This window comes from Sycon ciliatum, chromosome 1, assembly GCF_964019385.1.
Source record: "Sycon ciliatum chromosome 1, ocSycCili1.1, whole genome shotgun sequence".
In the NCBI taxonomy this organism is placed as follows: domain Eukaryota; kingdom Metazoa; phylum Porifera; class Calcarea; order Leucosolenida; family Sycettidae; genus Sycon; species Sycon ciliatum.
The window spans coordinates 51,778,423-51,790,109 of NC_088643.1; the positions used below are offsets into that span (position 1 = coordinate 51,778,423).

Below are 11,687 nucleotides of genomic sequence, written 5' to 3' on the forward strand. Positions count from 1 at the left end.
AACGGTCCATAGATGCAGGAAATGTGTGGAACCGTTTTCGCGGAGGAACCGTTTTCGCGGCTAGCTGGAACCGTTTTCGCGGTGAGGCCCCATCCGCGAAAACGGTTCCAAGAGGGCCATAGATGCAGGAAATGTGTGGAAGAACCGTTTTCGCGGAGGAACTGTTTTCGCGGCTAGGGTGGAACCGTTTTCGCTAGCGAAAACGGTTCCAGGGGGTAACCGGTGTATGCCTGGAACCATTTTCGCGGAGGAACCGTTTTCGCGTTTACACCGGCCCCTGATCATACTCATAGGTGCCAAACATTTTACGTTTTTCAGAACAATAAAATACCGTAAATTTTTTTAATCACCAGCTAGATCTAGTACACGGCGTGGGGAAGCCTGAGCCGGAGGTAGTAAGGCCGCCCATTATCCTGGGATGTAACCGCGATACTACAGTACCGGTATCGATTTGTGAACTAGCCTCGCCGATCGACGTTGAACATTGCAACAACTGCTGCACATGCCTTCCGACGATGACTGAGTTCCGTCCGACACTGGCGCATGCGCATGGGGCAGTCAACAACAGTGATATTCTAGTACTACATGACTGTATTGGTTAGTGTCAAGAGTCCTACAACTATCTGACTATTACTTGTACGTGAGTAGACTACTCTTGATGTACAGCCTCCACGACAACCAACGTTGCAACAGGCAACACTGGAGAGGAAGCTGCTGAAAAATAGCTCACTCGCGCGGCTCTCTCGTGTGAACTGATCTGCTACCTACATACGACTCGTAGTCATTGTACAGTGTACCTCCGGCGGTCCTCCGCCCCGCCTCGTATGCGGTAGGCCATATATGCATAGGGTCTACAACGCTCTACAACAGTACAAGTTAGTTGTACCATACCGTTGATACGGTTACTTGCAAGACCGGGCCGGGCCGATCCCCCGAGTCCGAGGCTGCAGAAATAGAGTTACAGCATTGAGCAATGAGATCAAAGCAAAGGCAAGAAATGTACAGCGTTGAAGGGCAATAGTTGAGCACACGTTCACTGTGCCTTGCTGTCCATGGCAAAGGAAACCAAATACTATTATTATTTATTCTTCTTTTACTAGGGAATTCCCAACAGGCGTCAGCGCCTTTTTACAGGGAACCCTAGGTAAAATTTGATGGATGAGCGAAATTCAGCAGCAGCGAGTCCCGCGGACCGGCCTTTTTTGCAACCGTACTTTTGGCTCGTATCCATCGCACCCGACCGTACCCGTATGAGTACAAAGTACATGGATGCGCGCCCGACCCGCTAGGAGATCTATGTGACGTGCACGCGTGAGGAGTGACCTGACATGACGCATGCATCCTTCCAGTGCATTCGTGCATTCCCCTCCTCCTAGATCCTATGCCTATGCCTCCTCTGCCATACTGCACTTTGCGGCTTGTAGTTTTTCTCCGAGATTCGATCTCTTCTTTCTTCATGCTGAAGACGCGCAGTTCAGCTACTGTATGACTTCTTCACCAATAAGTAAAAGTTGTGGTCACTCAATGTTTGCCCACCTTGCACGCCGCCATGCGTGAATACAAACTCGTGGTGCTTGGATCTGGAGGAGTTGGGAAGAGTGCCCTGGTGAGTTTTTGTTGATGTTTCCAAGGAGAGAACTAGACCAGTCCTGTAATGGGAGTTCTGTTTTCGAATCGGATCTCTGCTCTGCGTTCTGCAGACTGTCCAGTTTGTTCAGGGAATCTTCGTAGAGAAGTATGATCCCACTATTGAGGATTCCTACCGCAAGGTGAGAGACTTCTTGTTCTTTTGGCGAAAAGACGCTTGTCCACATTGTCAACGTTCTTGCACTCTGATGCCGTTTGTTTGCTTTGTCGTTTGTAGCAAGTCGAAGTAGACGGAGCACAATGCATGTTGGAAATCCTGGACACAGCTGGAACAGTAAGACTTTGTCTTGTTGCAACAATTCTGTACAGCTTGATTATTGTTGGAGGCCTGTTTTCAAACGGCATGACACTAGTAGTAGTCTTCGGCTCCGTGTTAGCCGTGTCGGCCCGAATTCCTGTGCTAGTCTACAGTACTACGATGTAGCTGTAGTATCCAAGGAAGATATCTCAGGCCGAGTGGAAATGCGAATCGCTGGAGGTAGTATGAGCCCCGGCTCAGCACACACTAAGAGTATATCTCGACAATGCCGTGTCCATGTGCTGTCTCCTCATCGGTAATACAGGACCTCATGGAAAGTTGATCCGAGATTTCGTGGCCTTTCATTCTTGAAGTAAAAATCTGTTAGTTCATGAAAATAGCAACACTGAATACGTCTAGTAACTCTTGTTGTGTGAGTGGAGCTGTACATGCATGTTGACAATTTGCCACCAACACTTTCTTTTATGGAAATGTTTGTGCATGGTACATGGTGAACTTCAAACTTCACTATGGAAGAAAGCGTTCACGCATCATGGACCGGCAGAGTCCTCGATCTTGTTACAGTGCGTTCAAAAGTATATGTCCGGTTTCAAAAACCGTTAGGCCAGCATCTTTAAACTGATACCACATACCATCTGTGATCACTTTGTGGATGCATTTTCCAAATTAGGGTGTTTGTTATCCAATTGTTTAGAAATCTATCGGGGTACGGGAAAATGGGGGGGGGGGGGGTGGAATCGCCTGAGTAATATCCCGAAGAATTCTCTCAAAAAGCTAAAGCCAAATTTGAATTATTTGAACAAGTCTCGAGGTCTGGACTTTTGAAAAGCATCGTAGTGTCGTCCGAGAGGCTCGGTGAAGTCAGTGTAACCCAAGTATTACGAGAGCATGAACCTCCGCGTGAATCAGGACTTCATCTTGACTTCTGCGTCAGTAGTTCATAACAATATGACATACATGCGTTCCAGATACAGCGAAACGTGCAGTTACGCATGTGCGCGCCGTTAGTCTACTCTGTGAGCCTGGAGGGCAGCTCGGCGGTCACTTACGATGCCGACACTGCTGTGCTGTGGGTGTGCTGTGCTATGCTAAATCCAATCAGTCAGGCCAGGCATGGTGGTGGTGGTGTGTCTTGGGCACATTGTTGCTTTGTTGCAAGCCGAATGCGCACACCATTGTCTCTTGCAGCTACATGTATTTGTGTGAGAACATGGCCATGTGCTGAGACTTCGCCATGCCCTTCACCATGTTCACCACCACTACATGATCCCTGGGTGCTGTTGGAATATGCGTAGACTGGTCAGTAACACACACGGGTGTATTTAGCACGCTCTATCTCTGATAGTCGCATACAATATTTTCGGCAATACTGGACGAGGCGCTTACTAGTTTGGAACCCCCTAAATTTTCATCCAATTTAAAAAATCCACACAAAAGCCCTGAAATGATGTGGCGCTTATTTCAGACAGGCCGGCGCCAATTCCCGAAAATACGATAACCCGGGCCAAAAAGCTAGAGCAGCAAGATGACGGGGTTGATATGTCATTGCACCGAGAGGAAAGCAACCATTGAGTACCTTGTCAACCTGGACAATGTTTACAGGTAGGTTAACCGTATTTTCCCCAATAAATGTAGTCCTTTTATTTTTTCAAAGGTGGTCAGACCTGCACTACTATAGGAGACTGTACTAGTATTGGAGACGTGTGCTTTTATTGTTTCTGGAAAGATTGATTGTCTGGGTTGGGTGGTAAACAACTAGTGATAATGACACTGTAAAGCTGTAAATACATGCAACCATGGTAAGAATCAGTGTACAGAGACACAAAGATGATAAACGGGTAAGAAAAACGAAGTAAGGTGGGCCCTAGTACCTGTACGGCAGTAATGCCCATCACATCATTCCAGCATGTACTATAATTAGAGACGTGTCCTTTTATATTTTTGATCCACGCTCAACATGTACTACAATTGGAGACGTACTAGTATTGGAGACGTGTACGTTTAATGGGGGAAATACTAGGGGTCAAACGGGTGTACCTTTAACTAACGAACGGGTAATTTTCTTAACGGGCGGGTTAATGGGTACCCTTTAGCAGCCATGTATAATTTGTTGCGCAATTTTCACATAAATCAAGATTTTAATTCATCTGTTCTCGGGTTGCATTTTGATATAACATTGTGATTCGCAAATCGATTGGTGTCTGATAGTCACAGGAGTCGATCTACTAGGTGCGAAAATGCAACAACAATGCAGACATCCAGCGTGGAGTTGTAAATAATTGACTCCCGCCTGGAATACACGATCCCAGCAGTGTTGCTCCGTACTGACTGGTTCATCAAAATCCAAACGGGTACCCTTTTACTAACGGTACCTGAGATTAACGGTCGGGTACCCGGCACATCCCTTTGACCCCTAGAAAATACGGTAGTAAAAAAATGATGGGTGGTTACTTTAGGACGAATAGTAGAGCGAGGAATTCTCAAGAATGGCACGGTGGTCTTGTTGGCACTGTCCTGTTGTCCGCGACTATTTGCTTGATGGTCCGTCTTTACTACATCTCAATTCTTATCCTCTTGTAGTGGAATAGTGTATACTGAAATTGGTGCTGGAAGTGGCAGCGGATTCCACATCTCAGGATTCTACCTGCATATGAAACTGCGAATGATAGTTCAATGTTGGAGATTGGACTTGTTTCTTTGAGCTCCTTTGGACTTGCCTTGTAACACAGAATTCAGCAAGCTATGCAGCGTTCGACATAAGTAACTTTGCGTGCAGTTGACAGCATGTTCTGCTACTGGGGTGAGATGGTATGTAACTGGTTTCTCTTTTTGCCTGTGTTTGTCCACTCTGTTTTCGTGATAGGAACAATTCACGGCTATGCGTGATTTGTACATGAAGAACGGCCAGGGATTTGCGCTGGTTTACTCTATCACCGCTCAGTCAACATTCAACGACCTAAGTGATCTCCGTGATCAGATTCTGCGAGTGAAGGACACAGGAGATGTGAGTGACTCTTTCCAGGCTCGCAGAGACCTATGCATACATCAGCACCCGTTCCAACTACTGCTACTGCACGAGTTGTCTCATGCCGAAACCCATCGACTTTTGTCCTGTAGTTTAGTGAAAAGCAACGCTGGTGTTAACCATTGCCGTCCTTACTCTTTATGAGATCTGAATATTTCGCAGTTAGATGTTGCTTACAGCCCTGTTTAGCAGTTTGTGTGCTATTTCACCTGCCTGATCTGCACGGTGGCGACTGTACATTAGTGATTACTGTAAATATACAAATTTTCGGCAGCTATTTAATTTCGGCTATATTCGGCACCGACCCAAAACGCCTAAATTGAAACGCCGATGAAGTTTTTCACAGCATCTGTCGCACTATACCATGCCCTCTACCCCACGCCGAAAATAAATCGCCGTCGAAATGTCAAAAATCGTGAAGTGCCGAAATTTTGTATATTTACAGTAGTTAGTGTGGTGTGTCAAGATCACTTGAGAACCAGAGTTTGCAGATTCCGCCTACTGGTATAGCCTAAGGTATCTGCCGAGCAGAAAGCCCCGAGTAAATCAGACCTGCTTGAATCTCTCTTGTACAGACTGCATTACTATAATGTTGTGATCCAGGAATTTTTGCCGTGACAGCCAATCATCGGGGGTACATACTCCGGTTTTCATGTTCTCGTGGTTGTGCTGACGTTGACGTACGCATGCACGTGCACATGTGCATTTCCCAAAGTAAAGGAACGTGTTCTGCATTCAAAGCTTTTGTAACTCAGACAGACAGTGCATGTAATGGCATTGGTCTAAGTGATTATAGCACTGCTCCCAATCCACTGTGTTTATCTTTGTTCTAATCCCCTGCAAAGTCATTGCCTCTGCTGCTGGCTGACATCATCCATGACTTCTTTTCCTTATGTTCAGGTTCCAATGATTTTGGTTGGTAACAAGTGCGATCTTGAGGATGAGCGAGTTGTAAGCAAGGAGCAGGGAGAGGAATTAGCTCAACAGTTCTCCAGCTGGTAAGAGTACTACAGTGTGTGTGCTTATCAGTTTCACAGCCTGCCTGATGTGCATGCTGTGTTTGCGGTCCCGTTCCTCGGTCAAGTTCATCATGTTGCAGCTTAGGGTGCGTTCTTAAATCCTCTTGGAAAAGTTGGCAACTCTCCGAAAAGTTCGAGAGCTGTTCTTATATCCTCTCCGACTTTTAGGAGGCTCTCCAAAGCTCTCCAACCTTCAGAGGTGGTTGAAACTTGGAGATTCCCGCGGTTTGGGATCAGCGCATGCGAACTACGACTAAAAGCCACGTGTTCATCATGAGTGTACACGCATTTCCCTTTTCGCATACGCACACGTGTATTACTACATTCATCACTCAAGATCGCGGCCCCTTTGGCGCTTCATTTTGCTTGCCATGTGCAAAATATCTCCGAATTCTTCGAGACCCGTTCTTGAGTAATCCCAGTTTCTTCGACTTCTCTTTTCTTCTTCTCCTAGAAGCTAGAGAATATAAGAACGCACCCTTAGTTTAATGATGCCATGGCATCTGGTTGAAACCTGCCCTGACAGACGGAAACAAATGCATGCATTGGGCTACGCGGCGTACAAGTAGATAGGGCACTGTAAAGAGAAAGGACGCTGTGTTGCAACTCAGAGTTTCACATCAATTCACGATCATTGGGAAACCGATGGTCCAAAACTGGCAGCCTGAACATAAGAGGAAGCGTGAGATCCGCCCCTGCGCTCTTCTCAGCTGCCACACATGCACATACGCGGGCAGCGTGTAGTTAGGTTCGAAATCATCACTAGTCGCAGAGATAATAGCATCCTGGTCTAAAACCAATAGCACAGGCCAACCTGAATGGGGCTTTGAGTTTGTGTAAGTAAATATAAAGTTATGGATGCTAAGACCTCGAAGCACACCCTGTGCTTGGGTACACACTTAGCTAATCTATTGCGGGCTAAGTTGCTATGACTTCCGTAGTAGTAGTAGTAGTAGTAGTAGTAGTAGTAGTAGTAGTAGTATCTGAAGATAGTGACTAATCCAGAAGCAGATATGCAAGTACGCTTTCACAGATCGAAAAAAATGTCGAGAAAACGAATCAGGCCTAAAATGAGAGGCTGGAGAGTGTGACAAATGCAGGGTTTGTAACTTTTATATGACTCTCTGGGAGAGACCGGCCAAATGATTCAATAGATTCGTACCAGTGGGGGGGGGGGGGGGGGGGGCTAGCTTGGCCCATGGGCCCAAAGTTGTTATGACCCACAAGGGTTGTGCCTATTGACATGCACGTACTGTGGCGAGGACTACATTGGCGAGGCGGAGCGCAGTTAAGCAACCACATGAAGGAGCACGATAATGAGGCAAGAAACAGGATACCAGGAATGTTGTGGTGGATGCAGGATCAAGCAATGAGGAGTTAGTTGTGTGAAGCAATGAGATGCATGATAACAAGAGTGTGCAATTCCAGCTATGGAGTCTGCGGCGGCAGAACTTCACATCACGTGCCGAACCCGTACACATTATTGGCGCCCTGTGCATGATAGATGCAGGGTTGCACGCAGCCCTGCTTTGGGTTCAACTCTCTTGTTGTCACTACTACTTTGCACTCTTGGCCAGCGTAGCCGTTTGAACTATGTCACATGATGTGAAGTACTGCCGTCGCAGCACTGTATAGAGGCTGTGCAGGCACTGCCAGGCAGTTGCACACTCTTGGAGATTATGTGCTCTTGTTCATAATAATAATATCTTTATTAGGAAGAGGTTTCTTGAGCAGATTCGCTCTTTCTCATTTACTCTGCAACAATCGAGCTCTTTTACCAATTAATTTTTACGTTTCGGCAAAATTCCCCCCATCGGGTATGCAGAATTGCAAAGGAGTAGTTTTGTAATACATGTGATTTGTGATACAGTGTACTATGTGATACAGTGTACTATGTTGTGCTACATCGCACCCACTGTGACGTGCCATAACCATAAAAATAATGATAACCAAAAAAGTGTGATATCAACATTTAGTCAAAGATAACAATGTGGTGATAAATTCACATGCAAGCAGACACACACACACACTCTGTAGCTGTTTGTTTTGTCCACATAATTGTTTATTTTACGAGTTGGGTTTGTGAATAATAGTAAAAAAAACAACAAAAAAACACACACACACACAATCCCCACCCAAAACATAATAATGCATACCATTGCATACCTGATGAGGGCAATTTTGCCAAAATGTTGTAAAACTTGATTGATAAAAAGAGTTTGATTGTGGCAGAGTAAACGAGAAAGAGCGAGCCTGCTCAAGAACCCTCTTCCTATGAATGAAGCCGCAGGAAGCCTCCCCACTGCTACTATCTGTATTGGGACGACCCAAAGATCGCACGCCATCTAATAACCTGATTGGAGGATAGACGTTACTCTTAGTACTACTAGGCTACTGGTACATGAAGCTACAGCACAGGCTACAACTGGACACATTTAGGATGTGAGAGTTTAATTTACCAGATCCAAAGACATGACATGAAGGGAACGCCACTATGCTAGGATGAATTGTATTAAACGTATCGTACTGTACTTTGAGATGATGAGAATGATGGGTGGAATAGCTGCAATTGTGTACGTGCTGGCCTTTGTGTTTGTCGATTCGTAAAACACTGGCTGTGCCATGCTACGCCTTCACAGTCTGCCCTCCACTTTGCTGCTGAGCTGCATCATACCCATCAAACAAGCATGTTGTGTGTTATTCAAAAGTGCCTTCAATACCTGCGTGCATGGAATTGAGTTTGTTTGTGCATGTGTGTGTGTGTGTGTGTCTTTCTCCTGCTTGTGCCTCCTCTAGCGCCTTCATGGAAGCATCCGCTAAGGCCAAGATCAATGTCAGCGAGGTAAGCTATACCTGGTGCTGATGATACACTGTGCACATGCATTACATGATTACACCCATACCTCCTTTATCCATGTGGTCCTGGACCAGGCACTGTCGTATCTCTGAATCACGTACATGTACGTTGTGTGATGGGAAAATTCAGATATACGACGTCTATTCACGCAGAATGACAAAGGAGTCATAATTATTTCCACTAGAACTCGCCCAAAGGGTGCCTGTTAGACCGAAGCAGCCACAGGTTTAGGGTCCGTCTGCCCGGATAGGTGAGGTATGTGTGTGTGTGTGTGTGTGTGTACACTCTGAACTGATTTTATCAGCTAACCACGTCACCCATGGCTAGGCTGTAGTTATAACTGTACGCACTTCCGGCATGCACACAGAAGATGACTTGAAACAGTGTTTTACATGGGCACTTTTCATGCCCTTATCAGTCAACAGGGGGGAGAAAATGTGACACATTCTGACGTCACTTTGCTGGATGGATGTTCAGTTATCAATGTCCATGACTTTCATCTGGAATGATTTTGACGTACAGTTTGTAGGGACTTGACTCGCTTTCGTGTTTGTCGGAAGTGATCAGTCGTATGCTTCTCCGATCCGGGTTGAGTTTGATCTCGCCCTCCCAGCCGCAGTTGAAAGTTCATGCTGGAATAGCATACACACACTTGTGTGCACGTTTATATACACACCGGGTTGAACTCATCCCAGGGGATGGGATAAACACTCCATGTCAACGGTGCCTGAGTGACCCAGGACCAGACCGGTTGGGGGTGATTGGGCGTGTTCAAACAATGGAACTTGGAGTGAATTTGAAGTTGAAAGAACGCAGTCCGCTGCATGATCACTGGGGTTCGCCTAAGTGATGGCTAAATCCCTACTTCTTGATGTGCTCTCTCTCCGTCCTGCAGATTTTCTGCGATCTTGTACGGCAAGTCAACAGGAAAATGCCAGAACCAAAGCGAAGAAGGAAGGGTGCTTGTCTTTTGCTGTAATTTTTCTGCTCTCTTTAGGCCACACTTTGTTTTTTCTATGTTTCTCGTCGGCAAATTTTAACAAAAGGTATGTGGGCGGGCGAAAAAACAGTAGTGCACTGAACTTTTTTTTTTCTTCCGAAATTTCTGAAAACCTACGCGGGCGACGACGAGAAACATAGAAAAACAACGTGTGGCCTTATAGTACTGCTGGCGAGTACCGCACAATGTTTCACTTCAGACGACTAGCTTTTATTGTATGGCACAAAAATATCGCTTCTCATAATAAATAACTGTGTCCATTCTGGATTCTGGGTTGGGGTTTCTTTCTATCTTTTTCTGTCTCACACCTCACGGTGATCGATTTGCACATTGTTTGATGTTAGAGACATCAAGTAAAATACGGTACTCACATGGTATGTGTGTGTGTGTGTGTGTGTGTGCGCATGATTGCGTCTAATAAAGTTTAATAACAATTGATCGAGTTTTGTCCGTTCATTTTCGTCTACTTGGTAGAGTAGAGGGGAACAGATCTGGAGGGGGGGGGGGGGGGGGGTCATGGGTGAAGGTGCACACATGCAGATCAACCCATTTCGGTAGGTCATCGATGCCATTTTTGCAATATAATTATATTCAAAGCAGGGAGTCGTCAAATACCGACTCCCTGATTCAAAGTGCGTTGTGCGATATTTTGTGGAAAATAGCTCGCATGTTCATACGCACTTAAGCAAGAACCTCTGCTCTGGGATGATTCTCCCGGAGTTTCAAGGCCGATTCACAATACTCGGCCTGTTTCTAAATACAGCAGCGTAATGGTGGTGAACTGGAGGAAGATTGTTCGGTACTCGTACATATTTTGGCTTATGTGGTAGGAAAGAATGTCTCTTTCGTGCACGGGCGTGTGTGCGTGGACTACTGCATCTACACACTGTACAGTTTTCTGCGCAGAGTGACAAGACGTAAAAAAGATCTACGCCCTGATTATCTTGTCTGGTTGACGTGTCTCGCAGCTTCATTGGGAATGATTGTTATGCTTCCCTCTCCTTCCCATGCACACTTCACGGAGGGTGGCGTAGCATAAGTCAGTTTCCGACTTCATGCTTCTTTGCACCAGACACCACTTGAAATAAGAATGAGTGCACAATCATCAATGACAATGCTAAAATAGATAATATTATGCTCGTACTGCATTCTTTACTCTGAGCAGCGCATTGTGCATGAACTGCATGTAGTGTTGTACTCGTAAACACAAATAGCTGGTGACATCAGGCGAGAAATGAAATACAGTAGAGTCGTGCGTTGAAGAACGTCCAGCCTGAAATGCTAAGATTACCACAGCCTAAAATTAAAGGGGAAGTTAAGGCAAAACTCAAAATTTCACCAGTTGTAGTCTTCGGGGTGCTGAGTTGAATGGTCGTGGTCCGAGGAAGCTGAAACGCTCCCTTCCTACTTGAATCCCAATCGAACTCGCGCACTTCCACCGAAACTGGGTGACTGCGCCCTACTAGATGGGGATTTGTATGAAAAATGTCACTAAACGCGCCATTTTGTTCTTATAAAAGCACGGATGACCGCGATTGGCCCATATGTTGTAGTCTTTTGGACGCTGAGTCGACTGGTTTTGGTCCGAAAAGGCTGCGATGCAGCGTTCCTCCTTTATTCCCAATCGAACCTGGTTGAACAAGCGGTCACGTGCTCCTGCGTACACCAGTCACCTGGCCACCGTGCCTGCAGGGTACAACTTACTAGCCTGTTTGACCTTTTTTGGGTGCAGTCCTGTCACTCAAGTTGAACCTTGGTGTGAAAGTTGTCGCCTGCTGGCGCTGTGACCAGGTGACTGGTGTACGCAGGAGCATGTGACCGCTTGTTCAACCAGGTTCGATTGGGAATAAAGGTGGAACGCTGCATCGCAGCCTTTTCGG

General features: G+C 46.0%; 1 protein-coding gene across 1 annotated transcript; it reads left to right on the forward strand.

Annotated features, from left to right (window-relative positions):
• Positions 1 to 1,362: 1,362 nt before the first annotated feature.
• On the forward strand, positions 1,363 to 10,173 carry LOC135830973 (ras-related protein Rap-1b). The gene is made up of 7 exons (XM_065343216.1): positions 1,363 to 1,606; positions 1,701 to 1,769; positions 1,865 to 1,921; positions 4,770 to 4,910; positions 5,832 to 5,929; positions 8,747 to 8,792; positions 9,703 to 10,173. Exons 1-7 carry the CDS (start codon positions 1,550 to 1,552, stop codon positions 9,784 to 9,786), a joined length of 552 nt encoding a protein of 183 aa, XP_065199288.1. The 5' UTR covers positions 1,363 to 1,549; the 3' UTR covers positions 9,787 to 10,173.
• Positions 10,174 to 11,687: the final 1,514 nt, after the last annotated feature.